The sequence below is a fragment of the Schistosoma haematobium genome, chromosome 1, assembly GCF_000699445.3.
Source record: "Schistosoma haematobium chromosome 1, whole genome shotgun sequence".
Lineage (NCBI taxonomy): Eukaryota > Metazoa > Platyhelminthes > Trematoda > Strigeidida > Schistosomatidae > Schistosoma > Schistosoma haematobium.
The window spans coordinates 25,241,567-25,268,222 of NC_067196.1; the positions used below are offsets into that span (position 1 = coordinate 25,241,567).

The 26,656-nt window shown below is 33.8% G+C and overlaps 1 protein-coding gene across 1 annotated transcript in view; it reads right to left on the minus strand.

Annotated features, from left to right (window-relative positions):
* Positions 1–26,656, minus strand: part of DNAH7_2 (Dynein heavy chain 7, axonemal) — a gene marked incomplete at its 3' end in the record, with an annotated part of 85,692 nt that overhangs the window by 54,826 nt on the left and 4,210 nt on the right. Inside the window, exons 8-16 of the mRNA XM_051218417.1 lie at positions 20,089–20,272; positions 18,899–19,078; positions 15,904–16,056; positions 14,455–14,822; positions 12,156–13,146; positions 10,092–10,240; positions 5,570–6,311; positions 2,087–2,319; positions 1,426–1,663 (exon numbers count right to left, since the gene is read on the minus strand). Coding sequence (XP_051073530.1) covers positions 1,426–1,663; positions 2,087–2,319; positions 5,570–6,311; positions 10,092–10,240; positions 12,156–13,146; positions 14,455–14,822; positions 15,904–16,056; positions 18,899–19,078; positions 20,089–20,272 — 3,238 coding nt within the window. The remainder of the gene's footprint in view (positions 1–1,425; positions 1,664–2,086; positions 2,320–5,569; positions 6,312–10,091; positions 10,241–12,155; positions 13,147–14,454; positions 14,823–15,903; positions 16,057–18,898; positions 19,079–20,088; positions 20,273–26,656) is intronic.

Consider the following 26,656-nt stretch of genomic DNA (forward strand, 5'->3'; position numbering starts at 1 on the left):
AAGGAAAGTAGTAGTGAATAGTTTGAAATCATCATTTTCATCTTTGATTAATTGTCTGTTATATATTATATATAAGTATAGGCTTTCATTCTTTAACAACGTATTCAATTATTCAAAAAAAGATACTGTCTTCTGTAATCAAGTCATTTGAGATTTATCTCTTAGTTCCATGAATGAATTGTCATTTATATTATCTTAATCATACCAGTACTTTATTACTCAGATGTCCCGTCGCATCATCATGCTGGAAACTACAAGCCATAAAAAATATTTAATTTAGAAAAATGTTCACGTGTAAATTCAATCGTTTTGGGGAAATTCCAGCAATGACAATAATATGAAAATACTCCATTATCTCTCTAAAAATATACGATTATTACTTTTGGAATGAATTTTTGCACGTAATAACCTTTTCCTAATCTCTATGTAGCTCACTCTGAAATAAAAGCTTAAGCTAGGAGGGGATTACTTAATAAAAAAAGACATGACAACTGTAATCGATATAGTTCTTATACGAAAGGTGTTATGATTTGTATATCTTTAAATGAGTTGAAGTATGGATACATAAAGGGAAATTCTGCCAACATGAACAAGGATCTGATGTAGTGAACAGACCGAACGGTTTATAAACAAAAATACTTCAAAAATGATAATTGCACGAAAAAAAAAGAGAGATGAAACGTTAAGTCACTCAGTCAACTACAACGTACGATCGGAATTAAGAAGTGAAGTTTAAGTGAGACAACCTCGGAAAAAGACAGCACTCTTATTTGCTCTCAGTCCAGATGTTTAGAACGACAGGCGGAAGACTTTAAGGAGTATTTTAGCAGGCCTTCAGCTGCTCTACAGTTACCCACCATTCCCAAACAGCCTGGATGAAACATTGGGATAGGCTATCTGACTCTGACTGAAGTTGGAAAAGCAATAGCTAATCCGAACTGGAGAATGGAAGCTAGTTCAGATGGATTAACTCCGGATGTCTTTAAGGATAGTGGTCCAGTTTCAGCGACTAGATTGACTAATATTTAAGATAAAATCTGGGAATCTAACGTAATTCCATCTGACTGGTCGCAATCATTGATTGTCCCAATATTTAAGAAAGGATCAAAATCATCCTGTGATAACCATAGAGGGGTTAGTTTAAGTAGTATAACATAAAGGTTTGAAGACAGCTAAATAGTTAGAGAAAAACATTGTATATATAGTATTTTACGAGACAAAATAATAAAAATAAATATGAATTAATTACATGACGTTCTTACATTGTTAAAGACAGACAATCTGGTAAAACTTAACGATCTTTATGGTTTACGAAAACAGTTATCTTTGCATCAGGAAAATGTATTAAAATAGTCTTTATCTACTAACAAAAATCAAAATACTGTAAAATAATTATTTCGTATAATAACAATATTCAATTCATACCTTGAAAAATTTACCCAAAGCAATATAATCCAGTCCATCGGAACAATTGAATACAACACATTGTTTAGCTACTGCTTTTGCGAGATCTTTGGTTGTCTCTGTTTTACCTGTACCAGCTGGACCCTCAGGCGCACCACCCAAATGTAAATGTAATGCTCCAAATAATGTTCGATAACACCTATCAGTCAATGGTGTGATAACTAATCTCCCAGTATTACCCAAATATTCATAACCATAGCTTAAAAAAAGAAGTGCATTATAACAAGTAGTAAGCGTACGATCTCTTTATATTAATGAAAGATTTTTTCAAAAGTGATTTCCGATCTATAAATGATGTGTAACATGAGAAATTCTATGAGTGGATGATAATTGTCCATGAAACAACTCTCCAGCACTTCATAGTTGTCATTAGTTTTCAATTCATTCTTGTACGGTAGAAATTCTCTCGAAATATTGAGTACGAAATGAATAAGTAATAAGGATGATCAAGTTTAGAAGAAAGTGCTTACATACACCATATATCATTAAATTTCCCACCCGAATAAATACTTTCAATAACATAAAGCTATTATAAATCTTTATACTAATTAAAATAAGTAGTTGAAATTTTATAATTCATAAAACTATATTTCGTATGGACATGAACAATAAAAGGGCTTACTTTAATTGTGAATTAATCATACGTGTCACTAGCTTTTGTTCAACCAAATAATAACGTAGTTGACTAAGCCATGAAAATTCTGTATTGGATTGACATTTAAGTGATATTAGTTCGGCCAGTACATCACGTGCATGAACATCTAACACAATTAATGCTTGTAGTGTTATACGATTTTGTTTAGATAATTGTCCTCTAACCATAGCAACAATTTCATCTATTTGCTGGTTGTTTACCTACAAACATTTATATTTTGAAAGAGAATGGAACATTAAGGTCTGTTACAAAGATGTACACCAAGAACTGGATGTAACCTTTTTTTTAAAAAATTCCACCGAGTACAAACCAAAGTACATTCACATATTCAAATTCCTGATTACTATCTCATTCATCAAGTCATATAGTTTGACAATTGAACTGAAAATTCAAACATCAAGTTTCATTTTATAGAGCGGAAGGTACATGGAAAAATCTGATTTCTCGTCTGGCTTATTTAAGTGATAGGCGATGTGATTTTCAACATGTACAAAATGCTTTGTGTACTATAACAATGTATTCTCTTATTGCAATAGAATGTGGCCTCTAAATAAATGGACTGTGAACTTAATAATAGTTTTTGGGAAATTGTTAAAGTTTAAAAGCTGGAATAAATGGACGACTGTTATTTCAAACTTTTCTGCAAGAAAATAGAAATATAATAAATCAAATCAAGCTTACGAGTAACTGATACGAGTTTTAATTATGAGCCTATATTGGTTGGAGAACTTCCTAAGGAGAAATAAAATTGAAAATCTGTGTCTTTCCAGTAGGAAAATGATACATATAGAAATGAAATACGGAGTCACTGATCATTTGGAAGTCACTAATATAGATGAGCATTCATCTTAAGAATTTGTATGACTATCAACGTTAGTCAGTCATCTACAATGTAGGGACCAGCACATATATGCATCGGTCCAAGTTGCCATACCTCATTATCACAACTAGATGAACACCAAATTCATGGAACCATTTATTTCGAATGTAGGAATATATAAAAAAAATGATTGTCTATGAGGATATGGTTCAAGGAGAAAGAATTGGTTCGTAGAAAGAAAGGCATAAATTAATTTTAATCTCACAGTTTATGGGAAGACAAAGAGTGTATACAACTACTCCATTGTTAACGTAATTGAAGACTGAGCTAATATTTAGGTCATTTTAGTCACAGATCGGTCTCCCTTGGAGTAACATTGGAAATCAGAAAGCACTACACAGATTTCTCGAACCAGGACGTTTCTACTAAGCAACGTATATTCATTGCTCTACCAGGAGTTAAACGGAAAGACTCCAGGTCTTGTAGTGAACTTTAAACCCCAGGGACCACTGGGTTGAGATTTATTGGTACTATATCACCGACCAATTTATGATATAGGAAAACAAACACTCTATGCCATTGTGGACAAATATTTTACTCTTAGTATGTCTGAACTCCACCAGTCATAGCTTCTCACTAAAACGACTGGGACACTTGTAAGCTGATTATTATAGTTTACTTTGTAGTTTATATTCATCAAAAGAATTTGTCACTAAATAAGATGATACGTAAGTTACTCAAAATTTACTTACTATAAATACCATAAAGTTGTCGGATGTTAAAAAAACAGTATGTGTTATAGTTTGTGAATGGAATGCTGATTGTCTTGGCACTGTAGTGAACAGAACACGAGTGGGGACAATCGAATGTATTTAACACAAAATTACAGGACTTGTTAATAAAATCTAACAATCATAAAGTAAATGCTAAATTTGCAAAATGTCCATCGAATGTCTCAAAATGACTCAGACTTCATTGTCCTTGCATTTTCATACAAATCGCATTTTGTTTCCATTCTTTACTGTTCGATCCTCTTGTCTCTCTGCTGTCAGACCTTCTGTTCACGACTAACAATCATATACTACTTATGTCAATATAAGTAACACACACCACACTACTTTTTATAGGTGGTCGTCGCTGATTGTTGTGTCAGAAACGCTTATCACTTATACTTAAAAAGAGAAACCTCTACAATTCTCATGACGCAAAAGTAAGAACACAAGATTGGTATAAGCGGAGATTGATTAACCCTGAAACATGATGACGATGACGACGACCTGACTCGAAAAATACACTCATTTATATATTGATTGTACACCCATTTTGATTAATAATTAAGATGAGATCACATATATAACCAATCTGGTGAAGACTTTGACAATGCAGAGTCTTCTGATCACTCTAAGCAACAATGCAAGCATGTTCTGCATGCGAATCTCTTCCTCGAAATGCAAAATGTTGCTTCAGGATTGGGTTGCATTGACACCCGAACCAATGATAGGGAGTGAAGTGGTTGAGCGTGTCAACCGCTTCACTTATCTTGGAAGTCCCATCAGCCCTTGTGGTCTGCTGTGTGACGAAATCTCAGCACAGATACAGAAGGCTCGACTAGATTTTACCAACTTGCGTCATTTTTGGCGTAGGCGAGTTATCCGTCTATCAACCAAAGGACGTGTTTACTGTGCAGCAGTTCGTTCTGTCCTACTTTATGGCAGTGAAACATGGCCAGTAAGAGTAGACGATATTCGTAGATTACTAGTATTTGATCATAGGTGTCTTCGAAACATTGCTCGTATATCATGGGACCATCGACTAAGTAACGCAGCTGTTAGGAAAGGGGTACTAGGTAAGGATGGCAAATCAATCGATGAAGTAATAAAACTTCATCAGTTGAGATGGCTGGGACATGTGTTACGTATGCCCAACCACAGACTGCCTCGATGTGCGATGTCCAACTGTATAGGAGTAGATTGGAAGAAAGCTAGGGGCGGCCAGACCAAAACATGGCACAAATCCATGAAGTCACTTACAAGTGAACTGAGCCATGTTGGTCGGTGTAGACTATCTGGTTGAGGACTGCGAGATGATAGCGACCGATGGTTGGAGATCCTGAACGACATGGCTCAAAATCGTTTGCAATGGCGCAAGTGCATCCACTCTTTGTGTTCTCCCAAATTCTAATCTCCTGAATCTTCTTTGTCTCTTTTTTTTCTCTTCCCAAATTTATTTCACTGTATTATACTCTTTAAATAACATCTCTAGACACTAATTTTCCCGATTACTGCTTATACTCTTATTACCTCTACCACTATGGAATTTGAATCGACAACTGCTTCTCTGTGCGAATGTGGTGTGGCAACTTGAACTGATGTACCTACGTACGAAGTTCTACTTTGTGTGTGACCGATATAACCAATCACATATATGAGCATAGTTCATGTTAATTCAATACAAGAATAAACTATCATACTAGAAAAGAAAATCAAATACTACATTGAGTAGTCATTACCATGGGATCAAAATAGAAGTCATATTGAATAAATTCATAATGTGAGTAAATCAATCAAAAATTAACTATTCTTTCTATCATTATTATTAGTATTGATATAAATGATAAAATGAATACATACTTTTAAATAATTTTTCATTGCATCAAGACTAATTTGTATTGCTTCTTCAACATTCATTGTCCAATAATACATAGAACCAGCTAATATAGCTTGACCACACCATAATTTAACCCAATCTTTACGTAATTTAATTAAATAATCATTTAATGCATTATTGATATTTAATTGTATTGAATTAATCATATTCGTTTCTAATTGTAATAACCATTTTTCCACAGAACCATGTGTATTTAATGTTGATATTGTATTAGATAATTGAACTGATTCATTATCACTACTTATAATATGTGTAATATCTAATGTTTTAGTAAATAATAATGATGCAATACCTTCAAAACATTTTTTTAAATGTGGTTGTACTCTTAATGGATCATTTGTTTCTGATAAAATTTCTAATAATTCATCATTAGATAAAAAGAAAAATCTTGGAAAATATAAACGTTTCTTTTCTAAATAAGTATTTAATCCTTTTAAGATTAATTCAAGTAATTGATTAGATTTTTGTAATTTATTTAATAAATTTTCCATAGTAATAATAGTTAATATAGAATGATTTTGATTTGATTGTTTCATTAATTCTTTCCATATTTTATCAACAATAATAAATTTTCTACTTTCATCTGGCATTTGTGATATAATATCTGGTGAATTAAATATTGGTTCTAAATATAACCATGTAGCTTGTACTTTTAACCATTCATCAAGAATATCTTGAGTTAATATTAATTTTTGTTCCCAATCTCTTGAAGAAAAAAAAAGATTTTAAAAAGAATAAATAAATAATAAGTTACTTGTGATATTTCAATGAATCCACGAAATTCAGCAATACATCCACCATTGTCATCAATCAGTTACTATTTCACAATAGAACTCCAGTAATGTCTCTTGAAATTAGTTACTAGTGAGTAGATGATTATTATCACAAGGGGTTTTGTGGAGATTTTAATCATTTGAATAGTTGAAATCATGAGTCGATTGAAGCTAGACCATCATGAAAAACATGGTGGCACTATCTGACAGTCGTTTCATCCTAGTATGGGATTCCCCAGCAGTGCGCATTCATGATACTGCCTCCCTGAGAGATTAGAACCCAGGACCTATCAGTCTCGCGCGCGAGCGCTTAACCATTAGACCAGTGAGCTTCAATTGACTCATGATTTCAACTATTGAAATGACTAAAATCTCCGCAAAACCTCTTTTGATAATTGTGATATTTAGTTGTTGTGACTTTATATCCGGCTTTTTTATCACGTGATTTATCCACCAATCAAAATACGACTTATACAATCTTAGCACTGTGCCAAAACCAATGACGTTCGACTGGTATGGGCAGCCTGGCGTCTTTATTGCTCCTATGTTCGCCTAGCCCGTTCACTTAAGTCTGGAACACCAAAACCAGCTTCCACTATGCGAATCGAATCATTTATTTCAGACATACTGGGTTTATATATCAATCAAACAGACCGTAACGCACCATAAAATAGAAAATAACATTTGTATACAATAAAGCCAAAAAGCAGCTGTGAACATGGGACGCAGTAGTCAATAAACTGAACATAGCTTAAGAACAGTAAATCGTACAATAATAAATTATAGGTCAAAATGAAGCGTTTAATAATAGGAATATAAATATACATAATAAAATTATTGAATAATTATACCATAGGAATGTATAGATAATATTAGTCAATTAATATGTCTCAGAAGTTACTCGTGATTTAGTCTTCGCTCGGATATAACATTATTTACTTATTAGTTAAAAAAATTGAAATGTCACTTATTTACTTATGCTTATTACATGTCATGGAGGAGAATAGGCCATCCATCATCGCTTTCCATCCAATCCTGTTCTGAGCAATCCTTTCTAGTTCTTACCAGTTGTTATTCATCTTTTTCATAGCTGTTTCTATTTTACGATGTAATGTGTTCTTTGCCTTTCCACTTTTACCGTTTCCCTTTAGGATTCCAAGTTAGGGTTTGCCCCGTGATGTAGTTTGACGACTTCTACAATGTATCTCCTATGCATTTCCTCTTCAACTGGAAGTTGATTTCTCCTCTCCCACAGAATGGTGTTGCTGATGATATTCGGCCAATAGATGTTGAGTAACTTGAGTAGACAGTTGTTTACAAATACTTGTACCTTCTTGATGATGGTTGTAGTAGTTCTCGAAATGTCAGCTCCGTACAATCGAACCAACTGTCTTGATGTTCGTATGAAAGACTCTGTCTTTGATATTGGTTGACAGTTATTTTGAGTTTCATATGTTCTTCAATTGTAGGAATGCTGTCCTTGTTTTGCCAATCCTCACCTTTACGTGTGCATCAGATCCTCTTTGTTCATCGATGATGCTGACCAGGTACGTGAGAGTTTAAACCTGTTACAGAGTTTCTCCATCAAGTGTGACAGTGTTGCTGTTTTCCGTGTTGTATTTGAGGATATTGATTTTTCCTTTGTGTGTGTTGAGGCCTACTGGTTCAGAAGCTGCCGATACACTAGTTATCTTCATCTGCATTTGTTCGTGTATATGGGATAGGAGGGATAAGTCAACCGCAAAGTCCAAATCGTCTACTTGATTCTGAACTGTCCAAAAAATTAAATGTTATCCTAAAAGGGTTAATTTACCCAGTATATCTTTTATTTATTGATGATCTACTTGTTAAGATCTTTCTATTAACTTCAGCATTTGATCATAATAGATAACAACTTATCTAACACAAACAAAGGTTAGTTATTTCATTTCAGTGTATAGATTATTAGAGGGTTAACCTTTTAATTTGATGTGATATACTGTTCGACTTGTGGGGTTAACCAGAGTAGAAATAGGAATTGAGGTTCATTGACAAAATTAATATTATAATGGTTGGTTTTCCTTGTTTACACGTACGGGACGTTAATTTAACTTAGACGATTCCCTCCAAGTGTCTATTCTACAGGACATCAACACAACTCATATCAAACACACGTGATTAGCCTGGCCACAACGTAAATATATTCCCACACGAAAAACCCGATGCAATTCAACAATGAATAATCGATAACAATTAATAATAAGGATAGGGGAACATATATAACTCATCTAACACCTGTCAGACTATCTACATATCTAACTAAGCAAACAACCAGTTATTATCATTCTCGCCCACACATCAATTAAGTAATAACATAAGTTTTCGTTGAGATTATGAACTGATCATTGTTACGCCACAATTGAAAACCTAACAATAATCAGTTCATGATCTCAAATAAAAACTCAAAAAATCTCCACAACTCTACATTGATAATAATATGAGTCTTGAATCCATCAAATGTAATAACAAAACTTTGGCCAAGTCATTTTGAACCTTTACTTTAAATAAAATAAGTATATCAAAGAACCTAAAATCCCTGAGTTCGTTAGCCTACATCGAATCAATACTAAAGAAAGTCTGTTTGTCCTGAATTACAAGGAAATGTCTATACTGTATGCCTCACTTATTATTGATTTTGAAACTAATGTCATTCCATTCGGGTGTAAAAAATTATTTGTAGCTTAGGGATGAATCGTCTTATTGAACATCAACAACATATTGTACAATCATCCTGATCGATTAAACTTTCGGCATGAATATGTCATATATTTAAGGAGAGTAAAATTCAATTTAGAAACTGTAATCAATAATGATGATTATGTGATTAAGTGTTGCCAATAATTTGCCGAAATACTAAATAACCTCTTAACCTGAAATGTCATACTATGGGAAATGTGTGACGTAAGAGTCTTTAAGGCTAAAACTTCAGTGGGACATTTGTATCCATCTAGCTAACTAAGGTTGACATGAAATGTAGATAACAATAATCATTTATTACACATAAATTGCAAATAAATGTAAGGACCAATGCTACGATCAGTCTAATAAAATATGCAATGCTAAATTTAGGATTTATCATCAAATCGATCAATAATAAATAAATGAAAGTTAATCACTAATCATCAAGGTGAAATTTTTGTTGAGGTTGTTCAATTTATAGTAAGTTTTCACTATGAATTGACATATTGTTTGTGATCACTAGGGTTTAACTTATTATCATCGGTTACTGAAGTCGGAAAAATGTTTGAACTATTCATTTCTTACTCAATGATGTTGGCTTCTCATTAAGTCTAATACATAAGTGAGTTTAAATATCAAATAATCATAGAAGAGCAATACCGAAACGAAAATAGTCTTCCATAAATTGTGGATGCCCAACCTTTCTTCAGCTGATATCAATATACAATAAAAAATCAACCTGAATCATTTTAATTTACAATGATTTAAGTCATCCCCTTGTGGATATATTCGACGGAATTTCGGTCAATTTTAATTGAATATATGTGCTTCCTCTAGGTACTTGCCACTGTCTATTCTGTAGAACTGAAATCACTTCCAAATAAATAAATAAATAAATAAATATATATATATATATATATATATATATATATATATATATATATATATATATATATATATATATATATATATATATATATAGTATGTAACTTACTTGATTTCCGCTTCGAATGGTTTAATATAAGGTGATCCACGCATTGTTTGAGTTTTTACAATATGATCATCTAACAATACTTGTATATCATCCACTGAAGACAGTATAAATGTACCACTGTCACGATATGGTATCAAGTTGAGCTCCATCTATAAATAAAAATAATTAAAACAAAAAAAGATCAATATCGGATGGGTTTTGTGGATATTATAATAATTTCAATGGTTAAGATCATGAGTCAGTTGGAGCTAAACCACCAGTCCTTCCAGGTTTTCCATGGTGGTCTAGCTTCAACTAACTCATGATCTTAACCATTGAAAAAAAGATCAGTTGAAGTATGTGAAAAAACGATTGAGAATTTTAAAGTTACTGCTTGTATATTAATCACTCCTCAAATAATTTAACAATTTAAGCCTCCTATTTTCGTTCAATGTTTGATAACAATTTCAGAACAATTAATCTTAAGTAACAAAAGTTTCAGTTTGTCGTATGTCAGTAAGTCATATTCCAATTCTACATAGTTTTAACACTACTAAAATCAAAATGAAATAAATTGTGAGTTTGAAATAATCTAATGATTTACCATTCATTTCAAAGGAATCAGAACTTCAACAAGACACAATTAAGAAATCGAATATAAACTAGGGAGAATGGGATGGAATCGCGCTATTAGAAGACATTAAATTATATAATATTAAAATATACTTAATTGTACAATAGCTGCATTAATTATTCACCAAAACAAATGTTTATATACATATTAAAATAAACGATTAATAATACTACAGTTTTCACTTCAAAACATCAGTTAGAACTTGACACAAACCCTTCACTGGTCTAAGATGTCACACTTTAGATCAGTATGATGAGATCATATTTGTTTCACTTGTTTGAAAAAACATTCTATTGATTATTATCAGAAGGGGGGTTTTGTAGATATTTTAGCAATTTAATAGTTGAATTCCTGCGCTTTGCTGAGGGGTCCCATGTTAGGACGAAACAACCATCCAGTGCTTTCCGGTTCTCCATGGTCGTCTAGCTCAAATTGACTCATGAATTCAACAATTATATTATTGATTACTGTACATGTAGTCATGTTCAATAAATATCATTATTAGTAGAAAGAGAAGAAAAGTTTCAAAAATCCTCAGTTAAAATGGAATTGAAATTACCCACATATAATTAACTAGTAGTTACCTGTACATCAAAAGTTCTACATGCTTCTACAATGATACACTGTACATTCACTTAGAATAAATTACTTTTATATAAACATTAATAGTAATAATAAATGATTTATTTAAGACTAGAAATTTTGGTTCAGTAAAGAATTATCAGTATCAGTTGTGCAATATCCCAACATATCTCTGTTTAACGTTTATTAAGATTGTAATCATTCAAAAACATGTTATACAAATGTTTTTCTATAGCCAATACCTCCCACTTATCTTCAACCAGGGAAGTTTTCTACTAGTGCAACGGTCATATTTATATTTTCCTTCTGTCCTATGTGATGTGGACAGATTCAACTGTATTTACCTCTTCTTTAGATGATCTCTAGAAGTACGATCACATGGAATCCTGAAGGTCAAAGGAAAAGAGGAAGACCAAAGAACACATTACGCCGAGAAATGGAGATAGACATGAGAAAAATGAACAAGAATTGGATGGAACTAGAAAAGAAGGCCCAGGATAGAGTGGGTTGGAGAATGCTGGTCAGCGGCCTATGCTCCATTGGGAGTAGCAGGCGTAAGTAAGTAAGTAAGTCTTTAAATGATACATAATAAGTTATTTACACGAACAACTGCGGTGTTTCCGATTGAGTTTCCTCGCATCTAGCAATGCAGTAATTTGTAAGCTTCCTATAATAACCGTTAAATACATACACAATTTGTATTGAAAAGTACTCATCTAAAACAGACCTAAAATAGGAAAGCTTATTGCAATATACATAGATTTGGAAAACAGATGGCTCAAATGTTTTACCATGTATATATGTAAAAATTAAACTATATGTACATAAACATTATAGAAAACATGTAACTATCAGTTGAATTCACTTACTGATTCCCATTCTTTATGCATTTTATCCAGTGTTTTTTCAAGACTATTTTCTTTGCTAGCAGCTTCTGAGATTGAGTCAAATTTAGATATATACGGATCAAGATTCATATCAATCAATTTAGCTAAACATATTCCTTCTTCTTGATTACTTACTGTAAAACCAACTATTTCTGAAATTTGTTCCCAATGTCTTTCACGTAAACCTGGATTAAATAACGCACGTATTAGCGGTAAATGTTCCTTGAATTCTTCGACTTTTCCACGAACTTGTGTAGCAATTTTTCGTGGTGCTGGTAAAGTATCGAATGTCTTCTCTAGTTTGAACAAACTACGATAATAGTTTGATACGTCCATTTCTACTTTTTCTGGTTCAACCTTATCCATAGATCCTTCCATCCATTCTTTATGTTTCTTATTGAATTCTACTGTCATTTCATATAGAGTTAAAAATGGTTTCAATATATTTTGTATTTCATTACGTAGTGGATATGATGTTGTATCCCATTTCAATGCTTCTTCATCTGCATTGAATCCATCTATTTTAGTTAAAGCTATTTCTAACTTTGAATTTAAACTTTGTGCTTTCTTCAAATATCGATTTATTTCATTCAGATCTCCATATCCTTGGAATTTATCCACTTGTTTTCTATATGATTCAATTTCTTCAATAAATCTTTCACGTTTATATCTCAGACTGATTTCAAATTCTTCACGTTTCGTTTGTGTAATACGTCGACTTTCAGCGAATACTTCATTCATACGTGTATGCCATTCAAATACCTGACTATTAATACGCATATCTGATGGATTTAATTGTGCATGGTCCATAAGAAATAATAAGCGATCTTTACAATTATCCAGCTCACGTTCTAAGGTGTTCATTGTAACTTTTTCTGCATGATTAACAAATTCATTAATTTGTATCATATGTGAAATATCAGTTGGAACAGTTAACGCTTTGGTACTGATAAGTTCATATTCTTGAATCAAACTAAATAAAATAAAAATATTCGTTTATAATTAAGTAGTTTAAATAAATCTTAAATTCCATGAATCACAGATACCTTGAAATTTGTAATAACATTTATGTCGACTATGGTCAAAAGTATTTACATCCAGTGAATTAAGACATAATCAAGATTTAACGAAAGAATTATGCTACAGAGATATTATTTCATTATATATAGCTTCCATTTATACATATAATGAGTAAAATAGGATGTTAGTTGCATAGTGGGAATGATGTATCATGAATTATCTGAAAAATAATCTGAGGATATGATTAAAATCAGACAACTAAAGCAAACAAAGTCAATAGAACATAAGAGTAAAAATTATTAAAATAAGACTTAAATAACCTCACTAACCAGTATTAGCTACCTTAATCTCATTGTTGCAATGTCTACAAATTGTATAATTCGGACAAAATTTGTGAATCATTCAACTCATTCCTTTTTGGTAGTTATTTCAATGTTAATCATCAATCTATGAACATTTAAATTTGATGCTGTTGATAAAACTAAACTAGATTGTACTCATTTTAGCTGATGGAGTTATGCTTCTCAAAATTGTTGCATGGCTTAAGATACACTAGGTTGACAATACTCGATTATAAACATCTATTGAAGTATGTGTATTCTCAGCTGAAGTTACTGATGGGCAAATATTCAGTGATTTTTTGTGCCCAAGTATGCTATGTTACTTGAAACTCAGAACGTATTGGACGGCTTTATTTTCCTAATATGAGACCGCTTTAAAGTGCACATCCACCACCTAATAAAGGATCGAAAAGTGAACCTTGTGAACTGGTGGTGACCACTCAACCTTCGGACCGATAAGTTGAGATCCAGTAGTCGACATCCCTGGTCGCGGTTAGTTCATATTAATGCATGACCATTACCCATTATCATTAATGGCATTTTTCTCACGCTCAACATGGTTGAAGTTCATTGGGCACGAGTTCCCATTCCAACTTCGTGAATTACCCCTCGAAGTTAGTCTTTTGTGACGACATGATGATCATTGTTATAAGGTGTTCCTGAAAATTATTGAATTTAAAGTTTCACATCTTGATTGATTTTCGTTATATAACAGTTAAAAAACAGTAAGTATTGTATAGCTGTTTCGTCTTAATATCAAATTCCTTAACATCTAACATGTTGTTTACTTCTCAGTGATTAATCAGTTTAAATTTCGTTAATAGTCAACTTTTTCATATGATCACGTATACAAATAATGGAAATACAGAACATATAGGTTAAGTGTGACGAATACAATGCAGATAAAATTAGAAATTTACGTTTTATTCATTATTCTATGATCTTCCAAAATCCGTTCTAAAATACGATCTGATATATTTTCAGCTCGTTTAGTTAAAGAACGAATTAATTCATCACAATGTACTTCAAATAATTCCAAACAAATTGTACGTCTGGATTCATACTGGATTCTTTTCACTAAACGATCATATTTTAATAGTTCACGTGTCAATTCTTCAAATGATGGTCCAGTCGGTTTATTTTCAATAACATCTTTTTCAGACGCTTCTTCTAATTTCACTTTATCATCAAGATTATCTTGTAAATCGTCATCATCAGTGGATTCAGCGGCTTGAACTGTTAGTTCTTGTACTGGTGGATTTAATAACAATTCAATATTTTGTTCAGCCTGTGAAATTAGAAGAGATTTTGTCATCAAATATAGTCATTTGCCAAAATGATTTGTATGCATAGAGCAAACTGTGCTACTTCAAACAAATATACAAACAATATGTTACGGAGGAAAGACGATACTCAGAATGTGTTCCCATCAGTCACTAGTTTGAAAAAGTAATTTCTATACCATCACGAACTGATCTCAGAACATGACACCATAGCTATTGTATTGTAATTCATCATCTCTAATCTATACATTCATTTGGTTCTTTACGGGTTAAATACTGGAGAGGATTAAATTCTTTATCAAACATTTTAAACTTGACCAGACGAGGCTAAATTTAACAGTTAACTCACGATACAGAAAATAATTTACCACACACAGTATTCATCCTGTCTCAGGGAATATATGAAACCGGAAAAATTTAACTTCATATTAGAAGTCCACAGTATTCTAGTTTTCAGTGTTTGTTTAAATAAACTCACCTCAATATGTAAATTGTCTTTATATTAAATTGCCTATACAAAATCCTCATTCTAAAGTCAATAGTTGTCATAAATGTTAAACAACTTTCACAAATGAAAAAAATGATCGCCTGCCAACTCAGTGGTTTTAAATATTAAGGGGTCACTTCAAAATCTGAAGGTCCCAAGTTTAATTTGCAGCATATCTGTAGATAGACATTTCTGAAATGTTTCCCACTATGATTAAACATCTGTCCAGTGCTCCTTGGTTCTTAGTGGTATTGTGGCGTGTACTACTGATGTTGACACATGTAAGTAGTATGTATCATCAATCGAAAGTGAAATACCTAGCGGTAGAAGGTTAAAAGGATCGAAGAAAAGAGAACGAGAACAGAGAATGATTACTGTGAAGACAAAGGAACAATGAAGTCTGAAACGATTGACTGGTATTTTGCGGATGAATTATTTACTGTATGACTCTTAGATTTTTCTAAGATATTCTGTAATTTTGTGTTCAAATACCTTCGATTGTCCCTATTTGTGTTCTCATTCATTACAGTATCACAAATGAAATCAATCCTTAACAAATATAACCTACAAATCACATATATATTTAAAATAACACTTACTTGTCTATTGACTAGAAATTGATATTTATCATATTCTCGAATATGTAACTCTGGTCCTTTAAGTTGTAATAATAACATTTTTCTAACTTCATATTTACGTTCCTCTATAATGTTACTTAAAATAATTGGATGTAATGTGACATTATCAGATTGCTAATGAAAATATAAAATAATTGTAGTACAATATGAAAATTAATGTAATTGAAATAGTTCAATAGCAATAATAACTTATTATAATGCTGAAGAAAAAAATATGTAGTTTTACTTTTCAATGGAGTTTTGTTCTCTGAGCTGGATGGTTTGGTCGTGGAGCTTTCATCGTTCTTCTGAACGACATCATCAGCACAAACTTCAGATAGAAGTGAAGTGTTCGAATTTCTCCATATGCGTTTCACTTCACTTTTACATGAAGTTTGTGCTGATGAAGTTGTTCAGAAGAACAATGAAAGCTCCACGACCAAACCATCCAGCTCAGAGAACAAAACTCCATCAAAATCATCCACCTGAGCTATAAATCTTCTCCACTATGTAGTTTTACTCCTACCAACCCTAACCTCTCTTTTCATATTACATTTTAATAAATCACCAAAATAAGTGAACTCAAACATTGATAGAGTTTATAGGGTGTTATATTTAATTGTCAAAATGAACTATTTCACTAACTCATTTGTGATTTTACTTCCTTTTTATTGTTTGCTTAAGTTTGAAATCTTTGCTTATTTTGAATAACTTGCTCATAGAATCTAATTTCCCTTTTATTCGTTTGTTAATACTTCCTCATGGTATAACATGAATTGTTTTACAATTTATAGTCAATTTTTCTTTATTTCCTTACGTAAAGGGTGCATTTTTATATTTATCACTAAATCCATCTAAATAGATAGACCTAACAACTAAGTTATACATAAAATCTCATAACTGAAAGATAAGCTTTAACTAAAATTACAGTATTATTATCAAGAACAAAATGAACTGCAAAATATTTATAAACTGTAAAATATAAGGTACCTGAGTATCAGTTACATTATCATAAACATAATCAATCACTACATGAAAGACACTTCCTTGCGTGATTTACTTACATTAATAATAGTAATCTCTATTTAGTTATGAAAATAGTCATTCAAAAAGAGTAAAAATTTGCTCATGTATTTCTTCAGTAGATCAAAGATCAAAAAGTTAAGAATGTGCAAAAATATGAATCTGTCCGTTTTACCTTATTGTTGAGTATCATAACTGTTGAATGAAACCACTTTTTATAAACATTACGTAAGGTACACTGTTGGTAATTGTATATAAAATATAACTAATAACTTCACTTGGTGTTGTTTTACTTGTATCTTCCCATTTATGTTTAGGACTGCAATTGATCAGTCTCTTATTGGCATATGTACATCCTGTGCGGATTATCTCGATATATCCTTAGGACACAAGCTTTTTAAGCAAAGGTGGATAGTGGGTTGAAATGGAATCCAGGACGTGCATTTCGTCCTATTTGGGACTCATCAGTTAGATGTACCTGCATTGAAGAGTTGATGTTCACTCCGGGATGAAACGCGCATCCTAGATTTCACTACCAGCCACTATCCATCTTTGCTTAATATAACTAATAGTTATAAACGATAGTTTTCTGTAAACTTAATTGTTGATCACATTTACTGCTGTTAATTAACTCATACTCTTTAAAAATATTGTACAGTCAAGTATTGTTGTTCAGTGATAGATTTACAAAACTTGTTTGTTGAAATCCCGTTACTAGAGAGTGTTAGAGCATATGGCTATCATCATCTGGAATTTGAATGAGGAAAAGAGAATCTTTCCCGTGACCAAACCATTATCCTTTTTACCATATAATTAATTAGTTAATTAACATAATTATGTTCGACTGGTGATCACTGGAAATGTGTTATCAGATAACAACGTCCATTAAAACTTTAATACCACAGAAAGCTTGAGTTGGGGAAATTCCTTTATGATTAGCTTGAGTTAAAATAAATATCGATACACCTAATAATGGGATACTTAACATTGACTTATAACCGCTTCTTAGTTCCTCAGATGTCTAGGGCATTTGAAAGCCTAACAAAAGACGAAGAGTGAGAAATATGAAGTGGAATTTCATTTCTAAGGCTGGTTTAGGTACAAAAAACCAAAATATTCATTGTTTTATGGGTGGCTTTGATATTCTAGAAGCTTCTGGAAAAGTGCTTGATTTAGTTTCAAAATCAGTAACTATTCACTTAGCATATGGTGCATAATTCATCGTCCTTCTAGGATTTTCTCGGGACTCTATATTGGAGGCTGATTTAATAATGTAATTGTAGCCTTTACCAACTTGTGAGGAATTATCAGGAACTCTAAACAGAAATGGACTTGAGGTTGTCAACAACCATCTTGAAACAAATATCAATCCAAATCCATTTAGTACTGAGCTACCTTTCTCTATACATATCCTTTATCTTAGTCGATTGAAGAAACGCCAAATATCATAGAGAATTAAATAGATGTTTTATTCTAACTAAGGATCTTTAATCATGAATGTTCACTGAAGAATAGGCCAAACAAAATTTTAGACTTCTGTCTGTTTGATTTATGAAATGTAGTGAAGCTGAATTAAATAAAGGAATCAGTTGGCTAAATCACTATTCATATTACTCTACATCATCCGAATTGTAATCAGTCTATTGAAAAGATCTACAAAGTGATTGTACATTATCTTAGATATTTAAATAATGAAACAGTATAGGTAACTTGACAATATCTTTTGTGTCTGCATGTACACAAATTATTAAAAAACACAACAGCTTTGAGTGGTTAGAGCTAACTGTTAAAAGGTATGATTAATATGTTGAAACTTATTACAAAGATACAACTATAATCTGCTCGATACATTTTCAAAAACAGGAAGTGTCTTTATTGAACATTGTATTATGACATGTTACTGCTTGTGATATAAATAATTTTCAGTTGTTTCCATAATACATGCAACACTTACCCAATCAGAATAAAGACGAGTTTCAATTTTAGGTATACTCTGAATAACATTATACATATAATCGAACATATTCAATAGTGTACTTTCGAATTCTTCTATGGATGGCTCAAATTTTATCATATTCTCATCTAGAACAAGACGTAGAATAAATCGAGGATGTTGCTGACCGTTCGGATTGATCTAAAACAATAAATATTAGTATCTTTTTGAAAAAGAACTTAATAATTTCTTGGAATAGAAACAATTATTGTTACAATTATTCATTTATTCACTCAGTCAGATATTAGCAACATAGAACGTAGTATATGTGTATCGGTACACGTTAGGACAATATGCCAACTGAAATAAACGAAATCATTGAGACGAAAGTCGGAGTAAAAATAATCAAATCAGTGGTTGTGGAGAACGTTAAGTATAGATGATATGATTCGACAAGAATGAGTGAGATCGTAGAACATAACAGTGAAAAATGATTGTGTAACATAAAACCGAAGGAGAGATAAAGAGAGAATGGATATGTATCACTGTGATTGATTCTGACACATGTTACCAAATATCTTTAAACATTGTGAACATTGGTTACGATAAAAGCATGAACCCCAATCACGGGGCCTTCACCTATACTAGGAGTGTTAAGATCAAATACTAGTCATTACTCATAATATATTTTTACAGAACATAGTAAAGCCTTAATCATGTCTTTAAGGATATCTTTGATCAATTTAGCATTTGGAATGGAGGTAAAAATGCTAATGACATATACTTAGAACTTCTTACATAAATTAACAAGTCCCAGTAACGTCTTTTTATTAACATACTTATGAAGTACATCTTTATAAGTCAGAAACTATCATAAAACTTTCCAAATGATCCAATCAATTGTTTATTTTGTGTTAAGAATCATAACAACTAATAAAATCGGCCCCGAATTCGGGAGTTAGTTAAGAAGAGTAAATGCAGCTACATTGATTAATTAACCTTTTTCATATCTCATACTTTCTTTAATTTCAAGCAGTTGATATTGTTTTTTTTTCCAAAATCTTCATATTTGTTTCAATTTTTCAAAGTACATTATAAGTTAATTTCATTTACTCTCGTTGTTTAATGCAACAATAATTCATCACTATTAAGCACCAGTTTTTAATAATAATAACTTAAAAATACACATAAAACAAATTGTTACCACCTACTAGTAATTGACAAATAAGATTTTTGTAATCCAACATTGAAAGTAAGCCAAGGTTTTGTAAATTCTCTGTCATCAGTGTGGCTGCACATCTATAAAATGCTTCAAGTTTCAATGGTTCATCACTAGTCGGAACAAGTTTACGTCTATTTCCATGATAGAAAATACTTTGTATTTCATTGAGCCATCTAAAAGAAGAAATATTAAAAACAACTAATAAAGTTAAATTTCCAATCGTTCAAGTATAGAGGAAAGCCATCGTAAAAATAAATAGCATCCAAGCGAGGTCATTGGCTTGCTGAATAAAATCTAATATACATAAAAGATGAGATCAGTTTTTAAAAGAAGTACTCCATTACATGCTGACCAATTGATCACTGAGTAGTAACTAATGCCATTACTGTTTAGTCCTTAATCTGGTAGAATTCTGTAGATCAGGTTGCAATATGACCACTAGTTTTAGATATTTTACACTATGTACATTGTCTTTTAATGTTAGGTGAATGGAGGTAGTGTGGTGTTTGAATTAACTAATGATTCTTTTGTACTTGTTGATTGCTCAATTTCGAATTCTAAATACAATACATTCGTTCGTGCTTGTCTAGTAATTCTTGATTCGATTACGTTAATTCTGGGACTCCTAGTTCATACGATATCACATGCATCGTTATTATTTTTGAAAGAATTCAATGAGTTTTTTAAGCAATACAATTTATGTTTTGACATGTACATCGATGTTTCATTATCAATTTTTCGTCCTTGAACTTGAACTTTATTTATTCCTTCATATCAATCTCTCACACATACATACATACCTACACAATCACACACATGCGATTTGTTACTTAGTTAAGTATTTCCATGTAGTTGATTTCTTCACATGATTTGTAGTTAACTGACTCATTTTATCCTATTTTACAAAAAATCAACATCCAAATATGATTGGTTTAACACAGTATAATCCTGATTGTTAAAAGCTATATATTTCTTTGATAATTTTGATTTTGATTATTACCCTGAAGAAGTCCAGACAAGTTAGCTGGACGAAACGTTGGAATGAGTTAAATTTCAATCGCTGAGAATATTTCGAAAATAATTTTCACATATAACGACTTCTCTATACTCGGCGCTCAATTACTGTCAAACTATTCGTTCTAATCCTGACGAATATTCGTATAGATAATTCAAATACTTTCAAATATTATAGGTAGTCCGTAAGAAGTCGTGGATTTGGGTTTTATACTAGTTGGTACATGGAGAACTTGCAATCCCGATAGGACTGGTGCTTACTGCAAGGTTGGAACCCATTCTGTAGCTTGAGGTGTTACCAATGAGCTGTTCTTCCCAGTACCGACCACCTGGACAACTAAAATATCAACGTTGGTTGGTCATTATGAAGCAACTAATGTTATATATATTACCAGTACTTAATGGTAATGGAATTTTTAGGGGGTTTGATATCAGGCGATCGAAGAATTTGATCAGCTCCAAAGATTGGACATGAACGATATTGGTTACTTATCAATAATAACTGTACGTACCACGGTCATGAAAGGTTCCGTTGTGGACATAATGGCTCAGTGGTAACGTCTCTGAATGACTCAGATCAGTGGTCAGGTTAAACATCGTCTCCTTCATGGTCATAGATACGTTTTGCTGGTGTGTGTGTGTGTTAAAGGGCAAGAAATCTAGGTTCAGGGATCTCGATCTATTGCTTCGAATTACGATTTGTGTTATTTCACCCCACTAAATCTCGGCACAGATTCAAAAAGCTGGTTTGACTTTTGATGGGTTGCGCCACCTGTGCCACTCTGGCAAAAAAAGGACGAACATACTTCCCAAAGATGCTCTCTATCATACTTTATCAACATGAAAGATAAACTTTAAAATTAGAAGATATTCGTGGGTTGCTAGTATTTGACCTCAAATTCCTTCAAAATATTGGGACCATCGAATGAGTAACGCTGAGGTTTGACTCAGAGTAGTGGGCAGAGAGGGCAAACTGTCAGATGAAGTAGCGAATCTTTATTGACTGCGGTATATACCCACCACATATCTGGACACTCAAAGTTGCTCGGTTTAAAAGTTGTTTGAAATGAAGCTAGGGGCGGCCGAAACACGATGTAGCAACTATTCATGAGGCCAATGACTTATGGTGAGAGCCCTCCTAGTATAGGTGAAGGCCCCGTGATTGGGGTTCATGCTTTTATCGTAACCAATGTTCACAATGTTTAAAGATATTTGGTAACATGTGTCAGAATCAATCACAGTGATACATATCCATTCTCTCTTTATCTCTCCTTCGGTTTTATGTTACACAATCATTTTTCACTGTTATGTTCTACGATCTCACTCATTCTTGTCGAATCATATCATCTATACTTAACGTTCTCCACAACCACTGATTTGATTATTTTTACTCCGACTTTCGTCTCAATGATTTCGTTTATTCCAGTTGGTATGTTGTCTTAATTTGTACCGATACACATCCATAACAGGTTTTTGGTCAACAGTGTGTGACTGACTTATATTTTATGGTGCGCACAATCCCATGTGATATATCTTTGCAGTAGAATCGGAAATAAAACTCCGATTAACAATCAACTGATGTCATCAGGGTCAAGGTTTAGAATTTTCCAGTGATTACAATGAATTCTGACTGATTTCTGGTGGTATTGGAGCTCCCTGAACAGATCCCATGATGTGTTTTTTGTATGCACGTTAACTATATTTTAGATAATGGCTATGAACGACATTCAGAATATGCATGCAGTTCCACTTACCATCAGTGGCTAATAATTTCACTCCTGAATAATGATAACAAGAGAACCCAAACCCTTGTAATCTATAGTAAGTCCTATCTGTCGAACAAGATATGGATGTTATGACTCAGCAGTATAGCAGATAAACCTCCGGCAGTTGTAGGGGCAAACGATAAGTTGAAGTCCCGGTGAGAATATCTATTTTCGTGCAAAATTCCAGGTGATGGAATATTCGTTCTAGATCCCAAAACGAGTCATTCTTCTTGATATAATTATGTGGATGTATTGTGTCAAAATTCTTAATAATCTTCGTGATCATCAGCTCAATCACCTACACTTAGATCTATTGGTAAAAGGTTAAAACCTAATTACTCTAATAATCTTGAATTATTTAGTGGTAATTCATATGGAAACTCCGCCTGTAGCTCTTATAGGGTTACTGCCGGTCCCAAGCCCGGGTAAAGGAGGAGGGTTGGGCATGGGGTTAGTGTCCCCATCCCGTAGAAAACTAACTCGCTAAAAAAACGCTTACCAGAAAAAATAATCCAAACCATTTTAACTCTGCCCTGGGAGTTAGAAGGTCTTCATTTAGAAGAATTATGACGCTTCATGGTGAAAGCCGAGTTCCTTCGGAAGCCACGAGGCCGATGCCCCTTCTAACAACCAGAGCAAAAAATTTTATAGGTACATGGAACGTTCGAACAATGTGGGAAACCGGGAAGACCAGTCAAATATCAATGGAAATGAGGAGATACAACTTAGCAGTACTGGGAATCAGCGAAACCCACTGGACCCAAGCTGGACAGAAAAGGCTAGCTACGGGAGAGATGCTGCTATACTCCGGTCACGAAGAGGATAATGCTCCACACACTCAGGGAGTCGCTCTTATGCTGTCCAAAGTAGCACGAAATGCACTTGTAGGATGGGAATCTCACGGATCCAGAATCATCAAAGCATCATTCAAGACAAAGAAGGAGGGGATCACAATGAATATTATCCAATGTTATGCACCCACCAAGATAGCAACGACGACATTAAAGATCAATTCTACGAGCGGCTGCAGTCAATCATTGAGAAATGCCCAAGGAAGGACCTAACTATTCTGATGGGAGATCTAAATGCCAAAGTCGGAATAGACAACACTGGATATGAAGATATTATGGGACGACATGGGCCGGGAGAAAGAAACGAAGATGGAGAAAGATTTGCAAATCTATGTGCATTCAACAAATTGGTCATAGGAGGCACAATATTTCCACACAAGCGTATACACAAGGCTACATGGATCTCACCGGACCATACTACAGAGAACCAAATAGATCATATTTGCATCAACAAAAAATTCCGAAGGACAATGGAAGATGTGAGAACCAGGAGAGGTGCTGACGTAGCTTCAGATCACCACCTAGTTGTAGCCAATTTAAAACTGAAGCTAAAAAAGAACTGGACAAGTGGACAAACAGCAATACAAAGGTTCAATACAGCCTTCCTTCGAGATACTGACAAACTCAATGAATTCAAGATAGCTCTCAACAACAGGTTCCAAGCCTTACAAGATCTACTGAAAGAAGAAGAAACTACTATGGAGAACAACTGGAAAGGCATCAAGGAAGCATTAACTTCAACGTGTCAAGAGGTTCTCGGTCTAAAGAAATACCATCATAAGGAATGGATCTCTACAGAAACACTGGACAAGATCAAAGAAAGGAAGAACAAGAAGGCAGCAATAAACAACAGCCGAACACGAGAAGAGAAAGTCCAAGCACAAGCTGAATACATAGAAGCAAACAAACAAGTGAAGAGGAGCATTAGAGCCGACAAGAAGAAATACGTGGAAGAACTAGCAACGACGGCAGAAAAAGCTGCTAGAGAAGGAAATATGAAACAGCTTCACAATACAACGAAGAAACTAGCAGGGAAATACAGTAAACCAGAGAGGCCGGTCAAAGACAAAGAAGGCAAGCCAATCACCGAAATTCAACAACAGCGTAACAGATGGGTAGAATACTTCGAGGAACTCCTGAATAGGCCGGCTCCAATGAATCCACCGGACATCGAAGCAGCACACATTGATCTTCCTATAGATGTCAATCCACCAACTACGGAAGAAATTAGAATGGCCGTCAGACAAATCAATAACGGGAAAGCAGCAGGACCCGACAACATACCAGCTGAAGCACTGAAATCAGACATCGAAGCAACCACAAGCATGCTTTATCTTCTATTCAAAAAGATTTGGGAGGAGGAACAAGTGCCGATGGACTGGAAAGAAGGACACCTCGTCAAGATTCCAAAGAAAGGAGATCTGAGCAAATGTGAAAACTACAGAGGCATTACACTACTGTCAATACCAGGGAAAGTCTTCAACAGATTGTTGCTGAACCGGATGAAGGATGCAGTAGACGCCCAACTTCGAGATCAACAAGCTGGATTCCGTAAGGATCGGTCGTGCACAGACCAAATTGCAACACTACGGATCATCGTCGAACAATCAGTTGAGTGGAACTCATCACTATACATCAACTTCATTGATTATGAAAAGCCATTTGACAGTGTAGATAGGAGGACATTATGGAAACTTCTTCGACACTACGGAGTTCCTGAGAAGGTTGTCAATATTATCCGGAACTCATACAACTGACTACAGTGCAAAGTAGTGCATGGAGGACAGCTGACAGATGCATTCCAAGTAAGGACCGGAGTCAGACAAGGCTGTTTACTCTCTCCCTTCCTCTTTCTTCTGGTGGTCGACTGGATTATGAAGACCTCAACATCTGAAGGAAAACACGGAATACAATGGACAGCTCAGAACCAATTAGACGATTTGGACTTCGCAGATGACCTAGCTCTCCTATCACGTACACACGAACAGATGCAGATGAAGACAGCCAGTGTAGCAGCAGTCTCTGCATCAGTAGGCCTCAGCATACACAAAGGGAAAACTAAGGTCCTCAAATTCAAAGCGGAGAACAGCAATCCAATCACACTTGATGGCGAAACTCTGGAAGATGTAGAGTCCTTCACATACCTGGGAAGCATCATCGATGAACAAGGAGGATCCGATGCAGACGTAAAGGCGAGGATCGGCAAAGCAAGGGTCACATTCCTACAATTGAACAACATATAGAATTCAAAACAACTTTCAACCAATATCAAAGTGAGAATCTTCAATACGAACGTCAAGGCAGTTCTACTGTATGGAGCTGAAACTTGGAGAACTACAACAACCACAATCAAGAAAGTACAAGTATTTATAAATAGCTGTCTACGCAAGATACTCAACATCCATTGGCCGGATACCATCAGCAATAGCCTTCTGTGGGAGAGAACAAACCAACTTCCAGCTGAAGAAGAAATTAGGAAAAGACGATGGAAATGGATAGGACATACATTACGCAAATCGTCAAGCTGCATCACGAGGCAAGCCCTAACTTGGAATCCTGAAGGGAAGCGAAAAAGAGGAAGGCCAAAGAACACATTGCGTCGGATAATAGAAGCAGATATGAAAGCGATGAATTACAACTGGACAGAGCTAGAAAGGATTGCCCAGGACAGGGTTGGATGGAGAATGCTGGTGAGCGGCCTATGCTCCTTCACGAGGAGTAACAGGCGTAAGTAAGTAAGTAATTCATATGGAGTTCCAACCAGTGTTGAAATTCTGAGGTCTTTACTCACAACACCAGCTAACCTTTGATATCAAACGAAAATCATCCAGTGTCATTAGTGATGCTTTTTTCATATAGCAAATTTAATCAATTATCAACTTTCTTTTTCTTTTTACTTATATACACTGTTCAATCCGTTCGGAAC